This window comes from Thunnus albacares, chromosome 22, assembly GCF_914725855.1.
Source record: "Thunnus albacares chromosome 22, fThuAlb1.1, whole genome shotgun sequence".
NCBI lineage: Eukaryota > Metazoa > Chordata > Actinopteri > Scombriformes > Scombridae > Thunnus > Thunnus albacares.
In genome coordinates this window covers 4,641,730-4,665,436 of record NC_058127.1, presented here as the reverse complement: position 1 = coordinate 4,665,436, position 23,707 = coordinate 4,641,730, and the positions used below count along the sequence as shown (strand labels likewise).

General features: G+C 40.4%; 1 protein-coding gene across 1 annotated transcript; it reads left to right on the top strand.

Annotated features, from left to right (window-relative positions):
• Positions 1-1,705: 1,705 nt before the first annotated feature.
• Positions 1,706-22,935, top strand: otud4 (OTU deubiquitinase 4). Its single transcript, XM_044341907.1, has 21 exons — positions 1,706-2,151; positions 3,743-3,826; positions 6,217-6,267; positions 6,408-6,454; positions 7,812-7,884; positions 8,308-8,389; positions 10,598-10,760; positions 11,075-11,126; positions 11,231-11,336; positions 11,769-11,833; positions 12,893-12,993; positions 13,124-13,218; positions 13,322-13,484; positions 14,692-14,827; positions 14,990-15,055; positions 15,902-16,694; positions 17,491-18,231; positions 19,119-19,159; positions 19,894-20,596; positions 20,728-20,801; positions 22,018-22,935. Exons 1-21 carry the CDS (start codon positions 2,011-2,013, stop codon positions 22,474-22,476), a joined length of 4,236 nt encoding a protein of 1,411 aa, XP_044197842.1. The 5' UTR covers positions 1,706-2,010; the 3' UTR covers positions 22,477-22,935.
• The last annotated feature ends 772 nt before the right edge of the window (positions 22,936-23,707 follow it).

Sequence of the window (23,707 nt, the reverse complement as noted above, 5' to 3'; positions counted from 1 at the left end):
GTTTCCGAGGTTTCTGGTCAGATATTTTCTCATATTTTCCTAAAAGCTTCCCTGGAAAGAAGTATGTGATTTGGTACTTATTACAGGAAAAATAAGTTTTCATGTGTTATTGAAAACTTCATATATATTTCATATATGTATATATATATATATATATATATATATAATGTACGCTTTCCTGTAGACAAAGTTTAACACTTTTGCAATTTGAGCAAACCTGTTGTGCATTGATTAAAAGTATATTGATTGAACACAGTCTCTCTAAACCATTTTATTTTTTTATCTCTTTATTGACACAATGTATGCAGTAAATGAATAAATAAAAAACATTGGGCAATACAATTAACAAAAACAAAGTATGTGCATTTAAACGTACATCGAGAGTTGAAATGTTTGTCGTCTTTCAGAATACCAAATTATATATTTTTTCCAGAATACAACAATATTTTTTACAATCACACTATATAATGGTCTCATGTCACATAAAACAAGAGAACTTAATGATTTCAGTTTTGAAATTTAATTATATTAAATGTGAAGAATGCAACAGTATTTTTGAATGGTGGTTTTTGAACTTTTAAATAAATATGAGTCAAATTCTACAAAAATGTGTATCAGCTTCACACAAATGTTTTTATAAAGTTTTCCATTTTTGTATATTCTGGGTCACATTTGGAGAAATCATCAACTTTCAGGCTAAAACAGCGATGTTCAGGATGTTTTTACTGCTGAACAGTATGTAAGTAAAACATCTCAGTACTTCTTCCACCACTACTAATAAATCTGTTCCTCTGTAACATTTATTTTTAGTTATTTCCAATTTCCGGTTTGCCTGATTGTGTGCAGCTTGATGCAGCCCACAGTGGGCGGGGCTCTGCGGGGCTCTGCGGGGCTTTGCGGTGTATCCACACTGTTTTGTCCTCTCATGCACCACGTGTAGCTCCATCAGGGATTTCGCGGGATTTTCCCGCAGGATACATGTGACAGTCCTGCACCACTAATCAAACCCACACAGTGTAGTTGTGGCTACACCCAACATATGTTCCTGCTTAAATGCATCCTTCATATAATTATCATAATGTTTGCATTCAATTACTGTGGAGCAAGCTGCCTGCTGACCAAGACTGTGTGTGTGTGTGTGTGTGTGTGTGTGTGTGTATTTTAGAGCCAATCTCAGCTGACATTGGGCGAGAGGTGGGGTACACCCTGGACAGGATGCCAGTCAAATCACAGATAGTATAGACACAGACAACCATTTACACTCACATTCACACTTACAGACAATTTAGAGTCACCAGTTAACCTGACCTGCATGTTGCTGGTCTGTGGGAGGAACGTGGAGAACCCACTGAAAACACAGAAGGGCCCCTGTGTGTGTCTGTGTGGAGTACCAGTACAGCGATGTAAAACTACTCCATTACAAGAAAAAATCCTGCATGAAAAATCCTACTTAAGTAAAAGTATATAAGCAAAATGTAATTAAAGTAATGTACAATTTCCCAGTCTGTAAGCTAATGTAGTGGAGTAGAGGTATAAAGTAGCATAAAAATTGAAATATTAAAAGTACCTCAAAATTGTACTTATGTGAAATAGCTGAGTAAAAGTACTTTCCAAAAAAAAAATCACAATGTCACATATCGAGGCTTTATTTTGGTAGATATCCGGAAGTGTAATGTTACGTTATCTCCACCTTGACGACGTAAGGGACGCAGGGGGCGTGATGCTAGTTGTTAGCCTTGCTGCTAACTGCGAGCTAAAGTTGAGTGAACTACTTTCACTTTCTCACAAGCAGGAATATCCTCTACGGGATGAGCAGGGCTTCCTGAAAAACGAAACAAGAAGCTGTCACTGTTGTGTCTGCCACTCGTTAGATGGTAAATGTAGTTATTTAACGCTCTTCGGTGACGATTTGGGCAACTTGTAGCTGGTGGCGTCTTAAAAGTTTTAACCGTTAGTCGTCAAATTTGAGCAGCTAGCGTTAGCGGCTAGCCCCCTCCGCCCCCCGCTAGCATGGATCGCGGCGGAAGCTTGCAGAGTAACGAGGAGAGGGGAGCGGAGAGATTAATGGATGAATACCTGAAATCGATCGGTTTGCATCGGAAGAAGATTGCCAAAGACGGGTCGTGCTTGTTTCGGGCTGTCGCCGAGCAGGTAACGTCACAGCCGTAACATGAAGTACAACTGAAGATGAAGCTCAGTTTCTGTTAGCTTGTTGAGTACAGGTGAACTGTTAGCAGCAGTATTCACACTTTTACTTCAGTAAAAGTACCAGTAAAGCAATTTAAAGTATGATGAGAAATCCTACTTAAGTTATAAGTATTATGAGCTTGATGTAGTTAAAGTATTGCAGTAAAAGTACATAAGTATTATGAGCTTGATGTAGTTAAAGCATTGTAGTAAAAGTACATAAGTATTATGAGCTTGATGTAGTTAAAGTATTGCAGTAAAAGTACATAAGTATTATGAGCTTGATGTAGTTAAAGTATTGCAGTAAAAGTACATAAGTATTATGAGCTTGATGTAGTTAAAGTATTGCAGTAAAAGTACATAAGTATTATGAGCTTGATGTAGTTAAAGTATTGTAGTAAAAGTACATAAGTATTATGAGCTTGATGTAGTTCAAGTATTGCAGTAAAAGTACATAAGTATTATGAGCTTGATGTAGTTAAAGTATTGCAGTAAAAGTACATAAGTATTATGAGCTTGATGTAGTTAAAGTATTGTAGTAAAAGTACATAAGTATTATGAGCTTGATGTAGTTAAAGTATTGCAGTAAAAGTACATAAGTATTATGAGCTTGATGTAGTTAAAGTATTGCAGTAAAAGTAGTGGTTTGGTCCCTCTGACTGATATATTATTATATATGACATCATTAGATTATTAATAGTGAAGCATCAGTGTTAGAGCAGCATGTTACTGTTGTAGCTGCTGGAGGTGGAGCTAGTTTACACTACTTTATATACAGTTAGCTAGTTTAGTCCAGTGGTTCCCAACCTAGGGGTCGGGCCCCTCCAAAGGGTCAGCAGATAAATCTGCGGGGTCGTGAGATGATTAATGGGAGAGGAAAGAAGAAAAAACAAAGTTCTGATACACAAATCTGTTTTCAGTTTTTGGACTTTTTCTCTAATCTGTAACAATGTGTTGTATTTTAAAAGCTTGTTATATTATCCATTGTGTCAAATCTTCATCTGAAAAGTAACTAAAGCTGTCAAATAAATGTAGTGGAGTAGAAAGTATAAAGTAGCATCACATGGAAATACTTAAGTACAGTACTTGAGTAAATGTACTTAGTTACTTCCCATCTCTGTCTAGTTGAATAACAGTTAACATAACTAACATGATTTTCAACAGATTCAGATCCAAATCTAACAGTTAACTTTTCTGAACTTTGCACTTTTAAATACTTTTAAATGTGTTACTTTTCTTACTTGTTGTCCTGACATGATGCAGATAAAGTGTCGCAGTATGAGAACAAGTTCAAGGAGACGTCCTTAAGTGTCTTGTTTTGTCCACAACTCTAAAACCTTCAGTTTACTGTCATAAAGGACCAAAAAAACAGAAAATATTCACATTTAAGAAGCTGAATCAGAGAATTTGGACGTTTTTTTCTTTAAAAATAACTCAAAACAATAAATTATCAAAATAGTTGGCAACTAATGATCATCGTCATACTTAATGTCTGTGCATCAGCGTTTCCTGTAATTGTGACTTCATCACCGTGTCGACCTTTGACCCCGTCTAGGTGCTGCAGTGCCAAAGCCTTCATACTGAAGTTCGGGCCAAGTGTGTGGAGTTCCTGAAGCAGAACAGAGAGAGCTACGAGGCGGTACGTACAATAAATATCCTGATCAGAACCTTTCCAATCATCAGTAATTTACTTTTATTGATGAGGAGGGTTTCACTCCTTCACACACACGTTTACATGAAATAATAGTTGTTTTGGTTCACTTTGAAGTGGAATATGATAATTTTCTGTCAAAATAACATAAACACAAGCAGCTGAGAAGGAATTTAAACCCTCAGAGTTGCCATGACGACCTGAGACTGAAGACAGGAGCAGGAAGAAAACAAAGACGTATCTGCAATGTTCTGTTTTATTTAGAGCTGTTATTTATTTTTATTTTATTTAATCGATCAGTTGTCAACTATTAAATTAATTGCCAACTGTTTCTATAATCAATTAATGTTTGGAGTCATTTTTTAAAGAAAAAAACGTCAAAATTCTCTGATTCCAGTTTCTTTTATAACAGTAAACTGAATATATCTGGTTGTGTCAACAGTGATCAACATTTTTCACTATTTTCTGACATTTTATAGATCAAACAACTAATCAAAAGTTATATTTAAAGTTAGTTATATTTCTCCACTCACTCCAGAAACATCATCATCACTGACTGTCAATCATCTGATATGAACCTCAGACACTAAACACAGATCGAGATTCTACATTTAAATGTTAAGAGGGAATAAAACACACTGAAGGTGTTAATTTGAGGATTTTCTTGAGCAGAAATCAGTATTTATTTATTTTTTCTTACTTTATCCACTCGTTTGTTTTTGTTTAGTTTATTTACAGCGTAGAGGGTCTAACGGACTTAGATACAAAACAAAATGACTCATCATGATTTCAGTGGTTTCCTCTGAAACAGCAGCGTGTTACAAGAAACTGAAAGTGATGCGTGACTTTCTCTGATCTGTAATTGGCTGTTTTTAGTAAAGAGAGAAATATAAATGTCATGAATAATAAACAGTAAACGAGGTTCAGCAGGTTGTTTGTGTCTGGACTTGTTTCATAACCGAAGTTGATCGACAGCAGCCTGAACTGAAAGCAAAACTTGTTGTTGTGCTTTTCTGTTGTGATATAATCACCTCGTCTCGCTCTGCAGCAATGCTTTCCTACATTTCCCACAATGCACCGGCACAGTGTTTCAGGAGCTGATTGGCTTCGGTCCAACGTGGGTGTTCAGGAGGATAAATGCTGGAGAACTAGTTTTTAATCAGAAGGCGTGTTTGTGACGTCGTGATGTGTCGCTGCAGGTTGTTGTTGTTTTACTTTAACAGGTTTCATTTCTGAGTGTCTGTTAATATTTTACATTGCTGAACATTTATTTTCTTCTATCAAACTCCTCTGAAGCAGCTGATGAAATTATACAGATGTGACGTCATGTTGTCTGTTTTCAGCCAGATGTTCATAATCAAATCACAGCCAGAAATAAATCACATTTTTATTTTTGATAATTTGATTTTTTTTTTTTTTTGAAGGATAAAGTTCGTGTTACAAATTCCATGAAAAGACTAAAAACAACTTTAAACTGGTTGTTGTTGAAGACTTAAATCTTTTAAACAGATCATGAAGATGAACTTTTATTTGTTCTTTTTTTTAAAAATGCTAAATATTTCTTAAAACAGCAGGTAGAACACTGTAGATTAATAAAAGTCAAACAGGAGTAAATATAGAAGGAGACCAACAGAATATCATCAGACTTTAGAGCGATTAAATTAATCAGACGTTAATTGATTGATTTACTTATTGAATGGGACAGTTTGAAACATTAAAGATGCACTGCGCCAGAGTTAGCTTGAAGCTAATTTGCATCTGTAGTCCCCAATTAATTGGTTTGACAATCTATTTAATTATTCAAAGCACTTTTAAAATAATTAAAAAATGTAAAATATTCTCTGGTTCCAGTTTTTTAATTGTGAGAATTTGCTGCTTTTCTCTGTTTTTATATCATAAACTGTGAATCTTCAGGTTTTGGGCTGTTTTTCTGACTCAGCGAGTCATTTGAAGACGTCACACTCAGCTGCCTTTTCACAAAGTGTTTTAATTAATTGAAAAAATATTCTATGGATTCATTATTAATAATGATTAATTGATAATGAAAATAATTGTTCATTGTGGCCCTTTAATCCTTTAACTCCTTCATCTATTGGCCTCACTGGCTCTTTACCAAACTACACATTTCACCATGTTTATCTAATAATTTCATTTTTATAACCTTTTTATAATTTTAGTGGTTTTATGTTGTTTTTTATAAATTGTTTTATTACTTGTCGTGTTTTATGGTTTTGTATTTTCTGCAGCTGTGAAGCAGTTTGTAACTCTGGTTAGAAATAAAGTTTACTTGTGTGTGAAGTTGAAAACATGACTGTTGTTGTTGTTGTTGTTGTTAGTTTGAGTAATTTGTTTGTTTTTTTGTGTTTTCTGTGTTGTAGTTCATTGAAGGAGACTTTGAGGATTATCTGTTGAAGCTTCAGGATCCGCAGGTAAAACAAACACTGACAACAACAAACCAATCATAACTGAATTTACATCATTTCTTTGTTAAATCTTTCAACTCACACTTTGTTATTGATTATAACTTATGACTGATGTAATCAACATGATGGTTTTCTTTGTTTTTCAGCAATGGGTGGGCGAGGTGGAGATCAACGCGCTGGCCGTCATGTACAAGTAAGAATCGTCTGAAATGTGCATTTAGATCCAGTAAAGCTTCAAAAATAGAGATTTTCTTCTGTGAGTTAATGTGTTTTTCATTTATAACTTTATCTACACAAAGTCAAAGAAGAACAAACCACGTCTGAAGGAGTGAAAGTTGCTCCATACAGCCTGAATGTGTGTGGTTTGGTTAAAGAGACGGTTCAGAGATAAAGTAGTTTTGGGAAATTTTACTGTTTTTCTCACTTTTCTAGAATCAGAAACTAATAAAGTCCTTCAGACAGACTTTTAAAGTATGTCAAACAGCAATATAAGGCTCACCTTACTCAAATGTTGAGTGTCTATGGGAGCAATTAACACAATCATGATCCCATAGACATCCAGGAATTGAGGGAAAATAAGCAAGTGACCGAAGGCTGACTAATCACAGCCAGAGATCAGACTGATCAGAGCTGTAAACTTTACCAGGAGGGATGACAAAGAGGTCACCAGGAGGACGGGAGGACATTTCTCAGACATTTCTCTTCGTTTGCTAACATTAAAAGTAAAGTTAGACTCTGCTGACGGCTTCTCAACGCGTTTTTAAAAAAGACGAGAAGGAGAGAGAGAGAGCAGCTGTGGTCGAGCGAGCTGGAGAGTGAATGAAGAGAGGGAGCGCTGGTAGCAAGAAAGCCGGCGAATCGGATCAATAAAAGGTTATTTTCTGATTGTTTCGTTCTAGAGCGCAAATAAACACACCCACACCCCCCCCTCCACACCTCAACCCTGTAGTTTGAAAACCTCCTCGTCTAAATCATGAAAATAGTTATTACAACATGCACAGAAAGGTTATTTTCAGTCATAAAGTAACGTAGACGCTGCAGTTTACAGGACTGTCGTGACTCCAGGTGGTTCATCGTCTCTGACTGACGTGTAATTGACTTTAAAAAAAACCGACTAATGAATTTAACGGTCGCATCTACGAGAAGGAAAGACTGAAAATGACTGATGGTTTATTACTTTTAATCAACTGTCCAGATAATCTGTTTCAATCTTTGGAGGCAAACAGAATGATTAAAATCATGAATCTAGATTTTGTTTCTCGGCCGTGACGTCCAGCTGTAATCTCTCTAAGAATCTCTCTCCGCAACATTTCTGCACTTTATCAACTGAGTTCAGGGTCTGACGCTGATGAGTCATCGAGTCTGTGTCATCATCTCACCTCCTCTTCCCCTCTCTGTCTGTCTCTCTCTCTCTCTCTCTCTCTCTCTCTCTCTCTCTCTCTCTCTCTCTCTCTCTCTCTCTCTCTCTCTCTCTCTCTCTCTGTCTCTATCTCTCTCTCTCTCTCTCTCTCTCTCTCTCTCTCTCTCTCTCTCTGTTTGTCTTTCTGCAGGAGGGATTTTCTGATCTTCCAGGAACCCGGCAAGCCCGCCGTCAACATCACAGACAACAACTTCAAGGACAAGGTGAGACTGAAAACACGCCGTTTTAATGAGACAGAATTTAAACATCGAGTCATTTTAAGATGCTTGCGGCGTCGCTGAGCTTCCAGTTTAACTTTGTTTTAGAACTCCTGTGGAGCTAAAACAAGATTGAAACATCATATTTTTAGATCTTTATGTGTAAGACAGTTGAGCAAGAATAATAAAAGACCTTCACTAGTGGCCGCAGAGTTAATTTCCAGTTAGTTCCAAGCTTTTTAGGCTGATTTATTTAGTGAAAATGTATAAAATCTAAATATTGGAGCCATTAAATTACCTCATAGCTGCGAGTGTGTTTTGTAATATTCTCTCCTCACTTTGTTAATTCCTGATATGACCGTTTTAGTAACTGAATAAAAACTGTATGAGTCTCTAAACTAACAACTTTTTTTTATTTGTCTCTCTCAGGTCCGGTTGTGTTTTCTGAACGGGAATCACTACGACAGCGTTTATCCCGTCAGCCACATTAAGAACACGGCTCTCTGTCAGTGTGAGTGTTTTATCAGTTCAACTCTTCTCATCTGCTGTTTCTCAAACTGAGGAAACCACATATCACATGTGAATATTTAAATACTGGTCCCTCCGGCTGGACGGATATATGGCAGTGTTATGTTATCTATGCAAGGCGAGTTCAACAACAAGGCTGTTCAAAGTGCTTTACATAGAGCATGAAAGGCATCAAAACAGAATATAAGTAAAAAGACATAAAAAACAATTAAAAAGTGTCAAATTTTTCTAAATAAAAAGAAGCTAAAAGGGAATAAAACAGACATAGTACAAATTTCAAATTGTAACTAATTGTCCATTTTTAGTTGCAGTTCGTCTTGAACTGATTTTGCTGCATTGACATAATATTATATGACGGTGCCGCTCGACTAAAAGCAGATAAATGAACCTTTAATTTGACAGCAGCTCCAAACCGTTAACTGTATTTTTCTTGCTATTAGCAGATGATAAACAGTCTGGTCTCTGCTCTGACGTCTGTCGCCGTCTGAAGAAGAGTTTTATTAGTAATCGGTATCAGTATGAGTCCACATAAATGTGGTTTCCCACCACCAGCCCTGTTTAACTAATGTCTTTTAGTGTAACAGTTACAGAGTTAGGTGGCAACTGAGTCTTGTCTCCAAATTACCAAATTTTATCTATATTTAAGAAAAAACAGAAATGGAATATTGTGATTCAGATACAGACCTTTTTAATTAAATAGACAAGAAGTGACGTCTACAACAATATCACAGCAGCTGCGTGTGGGACTGATTATCAAAGTGACTCAGCTCAGATGAATACGAGGAGATGAAAACTTGAAATAAACAGAAGACCGATGGCGGATTGACACTCCAACGATACGTCGAGCTTCTACTAGAATTATAAACTACAACACGAGGAGTCCAGGTCGGCTCAAACACTTCCTCATGAACGGTTTGATAAGGAGAAACTTCACGGATGTTCTTCTCTCTAATTTTAACATCACACACTACAGGATATTATCGTGGCAGAGGAAGTCTCACGTGATCTCAAATGTAAACAAAATACCGACTGACATGTTGCAACAACCTGCTTTAGTAAAGATTTGCATCAAGAAAAAACAAAAGCAGAAGTTAAACCGGTCTGGGTGACGAGATGTTTGTGGAGATGCCGTCAACACAGGTTGTAACAGTAGCACGCTAGCTAACGGTAGCCTCAAGGGCTAGATTGTTTACTGTTGCTTGGCAACACCGTCTGCTGCTTGTCGACTTGTCGTTCTCGTCGGCTGTTGTGGTTCCTCTCGGAAAGCAGAGACGTAATCATCCAGATTTTTACTCCCTTTTTACTTACTTAATATCAAACATGGTTGAAGTTATCGGCCCGATGAGTCTGCGAGCAGTTCTGGGGCCGGTTTCACAAAGACAGACTTATAACAGATAGTCAGACTTCACATAGACGTTTAAATTCATCCGTTGCACAAAGCAGTTTATCTTACTATCTTAGGTAGGACTACGGTACAATGAATTCTGGGTAAATTAAGACGTTTTTCAAAACAAAAAAAATGGCCGACCAAGTGACCGCATCCAATCACTCAGCTCTGTTTACCTCAGCAGAAAATATGTGTCCTTTGGAGGAATTCAACAGTTACAAGTTTTACTTGAAACATTTAGTGAAGAGTAACAATAAAACAAAATCTGACATGAAAAAGAATTACAGTGAACAGAAAAGACATAAAAACATGGTACAAAACACAAAGAAAGAAATGTTGGATGCTACTGGTCAGTTGGTGTCACTGATTGTTACCATGGTAACATGGGTCTTAGGTCTGAGTTAGCCGGGGGGTAAGGTGTCTAATTTGCATTAGACTAATCTATGAGCAATATTAAGACTGGCCTGACACTACAGACCAGTCTAAAATACCTTTGTGAAACTGGTCCCTGGAGGTTTAAGACTGGATCTGTAAACCCGCCACGTTACCTGATGATCTGGTCCAAACATCGGTACCGACCAAGATCCTCTGATTGGGTTGAGTTGGGGATAAAACCTCCTGTAGTCTGAGCGCGGCGTTAGTGATCGTTAACCAGCTGGTGAACAATAGATTAAGATTATTTACCATTTGGAGCCTCTCGCACTGATCAGGTGTCGTCCGTTGAGTCTGTGAGGGTTCAGGGTTCAGGTCTTAGGGGGACATTAGTCCCCTGGTCCTGACTCTGTCTCTCTGTGTCTCTTGCAGCCATCCTGTACGAGCTGCTGTACGACGGCGTCTTTAAGGTGGACCGGAGTCTTCTGGGTGTGTGTCAGCGGGTCAGCCGACAATCCGACCTCCTGAGTGACGACAACATGGCCGCCTGCGCCAGCAGCGACGAGTCGGACCTGGACGCCGGCGATGCGCCCTGGTAGGAAGTCATAATAAAACATTTTGATTGTTTTCTCACCAACATAAGAAGATGCAGAGTGAGTTTGATCTGTTGGCCGCGACAAAACAAGATCAAACAACTAATCAATAAATAAGACAATAATGAATAATAATCGTTGGTTGCAGCCATATTTCATATTTGATCTACTGTTTCTCTTGTATTCTTCACTCATCTTCTTCTGTTCGTTCTCTTCTTATTTATTTGGTGAATTTTTTTCCTTCATATCAACAGATAATTAAAGTTTAACTATAAACCGTTTTTTACGCCCTCGTGATGTTTGTTTTATGACTCAGGGTGGAAAATGGAACAAGTACGTCTGCTCCGAGACACAGCCAGAGTTACAGGGTAACACACACACACACACACACACACACACACACACACTTGCTTACCTGTGGTGTATAATATTGCTGAGTAATTGTGTAATTGTGTGTGTGTGTGTGTATCAGGGCCGCGGGCGTAGCCGGCAGCAGCTGCCTGAGAGGGCGAGACGCTCTCTGAACCCGACGCTGTTAAGAAACGTAGAATACGACGTCTGGCACAAGACCAAGAGAGGTGAGACACACACACACACACGCACACACACGCACACGCACACACACACACACATTTACATTCACACTTTTTGAAATCTTTCCAACTGAAGATTTCAGGTTAACTGTTAACATGTCATGTGATCTGATACGTTCTGGTGTTTTAATTATAACAGCTGTGTGATGTGTGCAAAAAGTGACGAACACATCAAGACGTTGTGTCGATGTTCCTACAGGCTACAGCATTTAGCATTTAGCATTTATTCACTGACAAACAGCCTAAACTGTAAACACACACACACACGCACTCTCTCTCTAGCATCACGTCATCTAACGTTACCTCCACGTGGAGCAAACACACACAGAGAGAATATATTTATTCCAACCAGAGAGAAACGATCACATCAAGTGTTTTACATAAAGTTTGTCTGTTTGTTTGTTTTTTCCTTTTTAGCGCAACAGAAGCTGGATTATTGCATCGCTGCAGGGATGCAGTACACTGCAGGAGATCGCTGCCAGGTGTGTGTGTGTGTGTGTGTGTGTGTGAGATACGTCCACGTGAAGCAAGTTCAATGTAGAAACACGTCCGTCCACGTGTTTCTCACCCAAGAACTGAAGTTCTGTCGCTTCCAGCTGTTTATTGATCATTTAAACGTTAATATAGCTGATCACAAGCTGTTGTCATTGATCTGGATTTATGTGCAGCTGCTTGGTAACGACTCCTGCAATTAAAGGAAACATTCATTCAAGTCTTATAACAGTCAGGAGCCTAAATGAACAGTGAAACATGTTTCTCTTGCTGTAATCATTCCTCCTGTTCATACTGACCATTAGAAGATCCCTTCATAATGACCTTATAATGGTGATGAAAGTTTATCTGAAGTTAATATGAAGCTTCAGCGTCCAAATGAGTCAAATCAAGTAGATATCTTTCAATGTTACAGTCTTTTTAGTGCCAAAGTCCCTCTTTTTGTTACTATACTTCCACCTGCAGCTCAACAGGGAAACACAAAGAGGGAATTTGATGCTAAAAAGACTGTAAATGTGTCAGATATCCACTTGATATGACTAACTCAGACTGCTGAAGCCTCATAGAAGCTTCACATCAACTTTTAAATGACTGTGTGGACACACTGTGGATTTTATCCTCCATCACTTACATTAAAAGCACATTTGAAGGATCTTTTAATATCCAGTATGAACAGGAGGAATGATTACAGCGAGGGAAACCTCTTGTTTATGTTTAAAGTTTTGTTTTTTCCAGACTGAAAATAGAACAAAGAAGAAGAGATTCAGCCGTTTTCCTTTTGTTAATGTGTTTCAGTGAAAAGAGATGTGAACGCAACATTGTATTAACACAAAAATGGCAGTTTGTTTCTTTGCAGTCATATTTATATTGTCAATGTTTCTGTTAATTTCTGAACAATCTGATCATTTAAATAGAAGATTAAACATCTGAGAACAGACGACTAAACCACCTGAGTCCTGAACGATGAGCCGATATGTTTATTAGCTGGATACTTGGTGTTAAATGTGGTGTAATACTGAGATGTGTGTGTGTGTGTGTGTGACCTGTAGGTTCGTCTTGAGGGCAGCGGACGGATCTACAACGCGACCGTCAAGGAGGTTCCTCCCAACAACGGTCTGGTGACAGTTTTAATAGAAGAACTGGGCAAGAAGTAGGTCACACTAACAACAACACACACACACACACACACACACACACACACACACACACACACACACACACGCTACTCTATACATGTGTGTATCAGATGCTGACAGTTATGTGTGTGTGTGTGTGTGTAGACAGGTGCCTCTGTGGAACCTGCGTCCTCCCAGTGAGGAGGGCAGCTGGAGTACTGTGGGCAACCGAGACAAGAGGCTCAGCAACGGACACGGAGGTAGAGGACACACACACACACACACACACACACACACACACACAGGTATAAACTACAAACTGTGTTCTCATTTCTTAATTTTTGTTGAAATCGTGTGTCTCAGATTGGGAGGAGAGGGGTCGAGGCAGAGGCAGGGGGAAGCCCGCCCCAGCATCCTCCTCTGTTGCCCAGGCGACGGCTCCGGGCTCCAGTGGACGCATGCTGAAGCAGCACTCCTGGCCCCCGCAGGCCACCGTAGAGGAGCAGGGAGCAGCGAGAGGCAACAGGTACAACAACAGCACACAAAGCTGCTATAATTAATGTTTTTATATTGAATGGTTGTGATGAATTATCAGAGACTCTGCAGCTTTACGGAGATTTATAGAGAGTTTCAGCTCGTTGTTTATCTGTCTGGCTGCAACTTTACTGGTCTGGTTCACTCTCAGCGTCTCATAGTGTCGTTTTCTGCCGCAGCAGGCAGCTGTTTTAAGAGAAAAAGCTGTAAAAAGCCGCTATTCACTACCTGCTCAACACCAAACAGACACAGTTAGCTGTAGACTAGCTGGTGAACATAGTGGAGCATTTAGCAGCTAAAGAGTCAGATATTTCCCTCAGGAAGTTGGTGGAGAGTAAAAACAGAGCTAAAAGAGAGTGAATATTAGACAGAAACACGACTCCGTTCATCATATCATCAATTAAAAAGCTGATGATGTGTCAGTGTCGTGTTCACTACTGTGGAAAACTAGTGGACAAAAAAATCACTTATTGCAGGTTTAAACAAACCAGAAGATGTAGTGAGTACAGAGTATCTGCAGGTCTCAGAAGAACGTTACATTCAGCTCCCTCAAAAAAATCATTATTAAAAAATAGACAGACAGAGTCTGAGTTTATCAAGTCTGTGAACGTAGCAGTGAAATCAATGTGTGTAACGTTCAGACTGTGAATAAAAGCAACAAGTCCTCAGGAGTCCTGAACGCTGCAGCAGGAAACATGAACATCTGGTCAGATGTTACATATTAATGCTTTAAATATGTTTTCAGTTTTCAGTCAGTTCTGGTTTTATTATAGTAAACAAAGATAAATGTTTGAATCCATGTTTGTATTTATGTTACTTGTCATATGTGATCATGTGTTTAGACTAGATGTGAGATCTGATTACACGCAAGAGTGTAAATAAAGAAGCTATAAGCTGATTATCAACTTACTTTTTTATCTTGTTGTTTTCTTGTTTTTGTCTTGTTGATGTTTTTGTTGTTTTATGTAAATATACTTTAAAGTAACTAGAAATGAGCTTGTAAATCAACCTTTTTTATCTCGTACCTGTCTGTGTCCCGGGTTATGATCCGGTATTAATAAACTTCATTCAGTGAGGTTTTTGTTTGATCAGCTGATAACAGAAAGTGAACATCATGTGAACATCTTAAACCTGAAACGTTCCTGCTGTCTGGAGACAAACACACCAGTAAACACCGTGATGTTATTTGTATCGTACAGGAAGTCCGTCAGCTCGGCCGACTCGTCGCTCTTCGGTCTGACGGAGGAGCAGCGTTTAGCCAAAGAGGAAGAGGAGAGGAACGTGGCGCTGGTGGAGATCCAGCTCAGAGACGAACACAGCTTCCCCGCCCTCGGCGTGAGTCACATGACACACACACGGGACACCCGTCAATCAATAACGTGACCTCAGTGGTTGCAGATGAACTCGTAGATACTTTATGTTATGATATTACTTCTTATCTGAGGACGTCACAGCTGATAAATATAATAAATATGTTTGTTTGTTTGTTGTTCTCAGATTCAGAGTGAAGCAGCAGGAAGGAAGAAAGGAGCCGAGAAGAAACGATCTCTGAGAAACAAGACGGTAACTTTATTTATCAGTAAAACTTAACTTCAAGTCTCCTGATTCAGCGTTTATATAATTAAAACGAGTATTTAAACAGTTAATATACAGTTTATAACACTGTAATGTTGGTTGGTGGAGACACTTTGTATTTATTTATTTATCTCTAGTTAGAAATAAATAAATAAATAAATGTTTATCTGAATCTCAGGACAAAGTTCAGTTTGTGCTTCACTTCTGTCTCCACAAATTAAACATTAACAACTTTATGTAACGCTTTCAAAAAAATGATCCTAATAAACAAAAATGTTTCATTTATATAAATAACTGAGTCCTGTTCAGCCTCCTGTGAGTGTTTTAACCTGTTTAATCTTTATAATATGCTGATATTTATATAAATAAATAATAAATTAAATCAAATTCCAAAAATCTCAAATTAATTTAACAGCATAAATCTTGTAAACGGCAGATTTTTCCTAAAATCAGTTCGTCTCTTCAGTTCTTCTCTTATTTTGACGGTTTACACGTCGTTTCCTGCTGCAGCGACTGTGAGATAAAATCTCTGCACTCTTCTTACTCTACAGATGTTTCATCCACAGCTGCTTTATGTTCTTATTTTATTAAACACATCGACTTTATAAATGTTTGAAGCTCCGATAAGAATCTCATTTAAAACTTTATAAAACTTTTATGTTAAAAATGTTTGTTTTAACTGTGAAGCCTCATGAGGAGAGAAACTGTTAATATAATGTTTTTATCTTCTTCGTTGGTTCCTTCTTTTGTTGTTTTAATGCTGATTTTTGCCTCCTGAGATCAATTCAGTTTATTTTAAATATTTTAAATGTTTCTTCTTCTTTGTTTTTCTAGATGAGTCCAGTTGAAGACGTCAGAGCGTCGTCTCCCTCTGAGAGACCCAAATCCTCCACTCCGCCACCTGCGACCACGACTGCTGCTGCTGCTGCACCTACTACGATCACAACCACACCCACTAACCCCACCCTCCCTGCTGCCAGACCTCCTGCTCCTCCTCCTCCTCCTGCTGCTCCATCAGTGAGCTCAGACCCTGATCCTGCTTGGCTGGGCTCGCTCAAGGCTCCGACACCCAACATGTACATCGCCGCCACCGCCGCTGCTGCTGCTCCGGTGTCCAGCTCCACCCCCAGCCTGCCACTCGCCTGTGCTGCCCCGACCGATAAAACAAACACACTCTCTTACGCGCTGGCTGTCGGCGCTCCTCCTGGTTCTCCTCCCTCCGCTGCTGCTACTAAACCTCCCTCCTCCGTCCCGTCATCCGCCACCCTCTTCTCCCTCCTCACCCCCGCCCTCCCCGCCGCTTCATCACCTCCAGTCCCACCCGCCCTCTCCTCTTCTTCCTCTCCTCCTCCTCCTCCTCAGTCATCTTCCTCCTCCTCCTCCCCTCCTCCTCCTCCTCCTCCTCCTTCCTCCTCAATCCCACCGCCCACTTTCATCGCTCCCATCGCTCCCTCTCCCGTCGCCGCGCAGGGTTTCCTTCCCCGTTCCTCCCCGCCCGTCTCCTCTCTCCCTCACTCCCCCAGCCCGCCCGCCTTCCCCTCCTCAGCCCAGAGCTCCTCCTCTTCATCGTTTATCCATCATGCTCCTCAAGTCCACGAGGCTCCGACGGCTGCAGCACAAACCCCGAGTAAGAAGAAATCCTTGTTTTGTTTATAAAATCATCAGAAAGTAAAGAAAACGAGTCTTCACATGTCTCGTTTTATAAGATTAACAGTCGGAAACCCAAAAATATTCAGTTTATTATCATGTTTGACAGAAAAACTTGTGCAACCGCAGAATATTTTACATTATTACAATTTATAATATTTAGATGATAAAAATGACTAAAGCAGTCATCTGTTGTTGATCAATCAAGCTCTAGTTTCATCTCGTATCGTTGTTCTGATCAGATGAGTTTTTTCTGATCAATCATCCAAACATATTCAGTTTATTATCATGTTTGACAAATAAAAGCTTTAAATCGTATTTTAGAAGTTAAATCCAGCAGGTTTCAGAACGTTCGCTTCAAAAAAAAATGACTAAAACGGTTCTTCGATTATCAATTTAGTTGCTGATTAACTTTCTGTCGATTTGACTGATCAATCTGAGATGTCATGAAATAACACATCAGACCTCTAGTATCAGGTCTGAGGGATCAGGTCTCGGGTCTGAGGGATCAAATAAAACCTGCTTCAGTTTAAACTCACAGCTTTTAAAATGAGACTTTTGAGAAGGTTTTGCTTTGTGTCCTAAATGTAAACACGGTGTCCTTCCTGTCTGATCACCTCTGCTCATTGATAATGATTGATCTGATTGATCTGATTGATCTGATTGATCTGATTGATCTGATTGATCTGATTGATCTGATTGATCTGATTGGTTGACGGGTCTCTCAGCTCGTTACGTGACATCATCTGATTTCTACGTCTTTGCTTGTTTTTCAGATTCGTTGTCAAACATCGGGGCTCCTCAGACCTTCCAGCCTCCTCTGGCCCAGATTCATCCCCAGGGTCCCCAAAGCCAGAGCCAGATCTGTGTGTCCCAGACCCAAACCCAGTCCTCTCTGGCACAGATCCAGACCCAAAGTCAAGCATCTCTACCCCAAAACCACATCTCGATGCCCCAGATGCAGACCGAGTCCTCTCTTCCTCACCTTCAGCATCAGTCCCACACTGAAGTGGCATCTGTGCCGCAAAACCAGATCCAGAGGCAGGCAGACCTCCAGCCCCAGTCTCAGGCCCAGTACGTCCCACAGTCCCAGTCTCACCCTGCTCCAGGAGCGCCCCCGGTCCCCGTCTCCGCCTCTATGCAGCCCCAGGCGGCTCAGCCTCCTCACCCCTCCCAAGTGCCTCATCCCTCCCTCTCTCTCTCCGCCTCCCCGACCCACCCCCCTCTCCAAACCCAGACCCCAAACACCCAGAACCAAACGGAGGCCCCAGCCCCTCCGGCTCAGCCCGAGTCCCAGCCGCCTCATCCTCCCTCCCACCACCCCCAGTTACAGTCGGCACATCCCCATCCTCCCCACCACCAGCACCACCAGTCCATCCCAGGAACCGTTCCACTGCAGCAGCTGTCTCAGCTCTACCAGGACGTCCTGTACCCCGGATTCCCCCAGGGAGAGAAGGGGGACGTGGTCCAGAACCCGCCCTACTCCATGAGCAAGACCGGGGACGACCTGCCGCAAGGTGAGCCTTTAAAAATGATCGATTAATGGTTTGTTCTATAAAAAGATGTTTCTGAATGAAGATGTTCAAAAAATGAGAAACTGGAACCTGAAAATTTGAGACATTTTTGCTCGATAATCAAAATTGTTGCAAATTGATTTTCTGATTTTTGACTAATTGATTAATTGTGTCGCCTTTAAAAATGAGTTGAGTCACATTAATGTTTAGATGTTATAAAGTGTTTTACAGACAAATAAAAGGATTTAAAATAAAACACAACAAACACTTTACAAATAAAGTTTAATGATCGCAGCATCGAACCAAACAGAGAAAACACGAAGGAAGAAATAATAATAATAATAATAATAATAATAATAATAATAATAATAATAATAATAATAATCATGTATTTTATTTATAGAGCACTTTTTAAGATACTCAGACACTTAAAACAAGTTAAAAGATCCTAAACTATGAAAAACACACTAAAAGTCATTAAATCGCACATTAAAAGCAGTTTAATGAATAATATAAAAACTAAATGTCACTGTTAAGTTAAAGGTTTGGACGTCCTGAGTTAATCCACAAGACCAGGATTCCTGTTGATCAGGGAACTGTTTGTGAATCTGTATCAGTTATTTAAAGTTTGATCGCCGCTCGTCAAGAACGAGACGTAATCCTCGTTAAATACTGGAACTATACAACGTTATGAGAAAAATATCAGATCTGACTCGTTATTTATGTCAGTTAATATTAAAAGAAGGGACACAAAGTTAGAAATGTGTGTAACTGTAAGTTTTATGTTGACATTATATTATTACACAGTATTTATATAAATCATATAGTATCAATAACTACGTTCATTATAAAGGAATAAACTCGTCGTGTTTGTTTGTTTTCCTCTGCAGATGTCAACGTCTTGAGGTTTTTCTTCAACTTGGGCGTCAAGGTAAGAAAATAAATGTCGATGAATCAGATTCATTCTCTGATTTATTTAATATCAGACGTCTCGCTGCCATCAGAGCAACAACAACAACAACCAGCGGCGAGAGAGACGATACGAGCAGAACGTTAAATACGACGCTTCCTGCTCGTCTCGTCTGCAGCCGCAGCCGTACGAAGCTGGTTACGCTAATAGTGAACATCACTGTATGTAACGATTGAGTCTAAAGCTCTCAGAGCCGTTGACCAGTTTATTGTTATTGAGTTTATTATGAAGGTCATTTAACTCACTGAAATGTTATGAATACATATATATAATATACATTTATACATCATTCATTCACTGATCCAACACGTGCCTAATTCTATATTTTGCATGTTTGTGTAATATTTCAACGTTACATATTCATAATTAAAGGAAAACATTTAAATCTAATGAATAAATCACTAAAATTAAAGTTATTTTCATTGTTGGAAACGAGGAGCCTGAAAAAAATGTTTTGTTTAATGTTTATTTAACAAAGACAGTTAAAAGCTTCCGTCATCCAGAGTCTGAGGGCAGTTTTACGTTTTTTAAGGGTATTTTGACCTGAACCTGGTTTACTCTGACCCGGGTCACCGTTGGGCCGATGCGGTTTCAGCAGATTTATCTGTAATGATGTAAATAAATAAATAAATAAATAAAATCCTGTGAAATGTTCTGACGTTGTTGCTGACCTCTGACCTCCGTCTCCATTCCAGGCGTACTCCGTCCCGCTGTACCCGCCCTACATGTACCTCCTCCCCCTCCAGCAAGCCTACACCCTGAACCCCAAACTCCCCTCTCGCTCCCCCTCGCCGACCCCCCACTACCCTCCTCCCAACCCCCCCGCCAGACACCAGGAGGTGTACCCGCACCCCCAGTACCCTTCCACTTCAGCCCCGGTGGCGCCTCAGTATGACCACCATGTTGCCCCGCAGGCCCCGCCCACTGAGCCCCCCCATCCCAGTGAGCCAGCCCAGAACCCGGCGGGGTACCCTGTCACCCAGCCCCCACCCCACAGGATGCCCTGGCAACAACACCAGATGCCCCCAACCAGAAACCCCAGAAACACGAGCTACCCCGTTCGGTACCCGGCCCCGAGTCCACCGTACCCGACCCCGCCACCCTCGACTCAGGGCTACCACCCGGGTCAAGGTTCAGGACACCAGCTGTACCCCCAGAGCATGCCCCAGTACACCCCCTCCTCGCTGGGATATCCATCGTCAGCCACCCCCGAGGAGCTCCAGGTGAGCCACAGTCCAATGGAGCAGCTTCACACCGGCAACGGGGGCCCCATGCCCGGACCCGTTCCTGGACACGGGCCTGGCCGAATCCCCGGTCCTCTTGAGGGTCCTGCTGCTGCTAACGTGGCTAATGCTAACAACAGCAGAACGATGGTGGCTCCTGGCGTATCGGGTTTTGGTGCGTAGACAGTTTTTATTTTACAACTTGAATAAGTCCAAAAATAAAACAAGAGGACTTCTGGGTAACGAAGTCCTTAAATGCGGGATTCAAAGAGCAGCTTTTAACGGGAAGTTTCTCTTTCCCATCAGGCCTGAAGAAGGAGCAGGGAGAGAGTCTGACCCCAGTGCTGCTGGTCGACCCGCCACTCAACAACACGCCCATAGTACGAACCACACACACACACACACACACACACACACACACACAATAGTACTGTTGTTAGTAATAATAATAAAACATAATAAAAATATAGTAGCAGTGGTGGAAAGTAACTAAGTACTATACTTAAGTAAATTTGTGAGGTACTTGTACTTTACTTGAGTATTTCCATATGATGCTACTTTCTACATTTCAGAGGGAAATATTGTACTTTCTACTCCACTACATTTATTTGACAGCTTTAGTTACTTTTCAGATGAAGATTTGACACAATGGATAATATAACAAGCTTTTAAAATACAACACATTGTTAAAGATGAAACCAGTGGTTTCCAACCTTTTTGGCTTTTGACGTCTTACAAAAAGCAGTGTGTAGTCGGGGTCACATTTCACATGTCTATGAGTTGTTAACAGCTCCACCAAATAGTGATTTTTCCCTCTAAACTTCTCACATGCTTTCATTTCAATAAATGTTCAAATGATCCAATATTTCACCAAAAATCAAAGATTAGAGAAAAAGTCTCAAAGCTGTATTTCAGAACTTTGTTTTTTCTTCTTTCCTCTCCCATTAATCATCTCACCACCCCTCAGATTTATCTGCTGACCCTTTGGAGGGGCCCGACCCCTAGGTTGGGAACCACTGGACTAAACTAGCTAACTGTATATAAAGTAGTGTAAACTAGCTCCACCTCCAGCAGCTACAACAGTAACATGCTGCTCTAACACTGATGCTTCACTATTAATAATCTAATGATGTCATATATAATAATATATCAGTCAGAGGGACCAAACCACTACTTTTACTGCAATACTTTAACTACATCAAGCTCATAATGCTTATGTACTTTTACTGCAATACTTTAACTACATCAAGCTCATAATACTTATGTACTTTTACTGCAATACTTTAACTACATCAAGCTCATAATACTTATGTACTTTTACTGCAATACTTTAACTACATCAAGCTCATAATACTTATGTACTTTTACTGCAATACTTTAACTACATCAAGCTCATAATACTTATGTACTTTTACTGCAATACTTGAACTACATCAAGCTCATAATACTTATGTACTTTTACTTGTAATGGAGTATTTTTACATTGTTGTATTGATACTTTTACCAAGTAGTAGTAATTAATATGTAGTACTAAAGTGTCGTAGTAGTAACAGTGAGGTATTAAAGCAAGTAAAAACTTGTTGTCGTCCGTCTCAGGTCGCCTGGGTTTCTGAGCCTGAAGTCAAGGATGTCTCCATGGCGACCATTCAGACTCCCAGCAGCACCCCCGGCTCTCCAGGACGTTATGACCTCATGTCCAAGAGGTCCGTCGGCCACGGTGACAACAACCCGCCCCGCATGTACCGTCACCAGCACAAACCCCACAATCACAGCAAACCGTACGCTTCCCTTGAGGCAGGTTTCCCGGCAACCGTTGCCATGTCAGAGCCTCTGTCGGTCGGCTGCAACACGGACGACACCTGGGAGGTATCAGAGGGGTTCAAACCTCCGATGTCCAACCACAGAGGCTTGAGGAAGGGCTACAGAGGAGGAGGAGGAGGAGGAGGAGGAGGAGGTCGGGGGAGAGGTGGGGCGCACAGGAGGAGGCAGGCAGGGGAGACGGGGGCGGGAATTCAGTTTAGCTCCTCCCATCGGGGGCGGGAGAGAGGATACTAGCTCTCGACCAATGAGAGGAGAGGACACAGGTGTTTGCTTTTCTTCTTTTCTTTTCACTCTCAAGGTTTTGTGGTTTCTTTTTATTTGTCTGTTTCCTTTTTGTTGTTTTTTTTTTTTCTCGTCCAATCACTATTTGTCACTGCTGGGAGAGGCGATCTGATTGGTGGACGTCGGAACACTTAAAAAAAAAAAAAAAAAAAAAGAGTCTGAAAATCAGACGCTGTGTCGTTCAGTGCGTCTAAATGCTCTAGCTTGTTTCAGAGGAAAAAACATGAACACTATCCAGATTCTCTTTCACCGATAGCTCGTTAGCTTAGCATGTTAGCAACTGTCAGTGCGAGTTTACACGTCAACGTCACGTTTCCGAACCGTTCACCACACCGAGAACGTCAAACTCAACGTGTGTTTTTGAGGATTATATACAAACAGCACAAAGTTGACCACCATGTTGATGCGACGCTAAAACGCTAAAAAAACCCTCTTTTTGAGTTTTGCACTCTGAAGTCAGATTTGTCGGGACGAATAGTTCGACATATCTGGGAAACACACTCTTACACTTTCTTGCAGAGCGCTACATGAGAAGATGGACGCCACGCTCATGTCCGCATGCTAAATATGAAGCTACAGCTAGCAGCTAGTTAGCTTAGCTTAGCGTAAAGCCGGGAAACAAGTTGTTTTTACACAGAAGTTTTTGTTCGGATTAAACAAACAGATATAACGTGTTGATTGGTGAGCTTTAAAGGTGCTGGTTGGTTGATTTTGTTACCTTTTAGACTGAGGCTAATGCTAATGCTAAGCTAAGCTAACCAGCTGATTCATATGTAGCGTACAGACGTGAACGGTGTCGATCTTTTATCTCAACTCTCTCTGAGAGAAAGCTAATTAGAGCTTTTTACCGAGTAGGAAGTCAGATTTCAGACTTTGTATCTTCCCTTGAACACGTATAAGAAGCTCCGCGTGTCTGTTGGTCGGCGAGCTTTTCTTACAGCTGCAACCGTTAATCGATTAGTTGCCAACTATTAAATTAATCACCAACTACTATGATAATCAATTAATCAGTTTAATTGGGGTTTTTTTAAGGAGAAAAGTCAAAATTCTCTGATTTCAGCTTCTTAAATGTGAATATTTTCTGGTTTCTTTTAGTCTTTTATGACAGTAAACTGAATAACTTTGAGTTGTGGACGAAACATTTGAGGACGTCGTCTTTGGGAAACACTGATCAATATTTCTT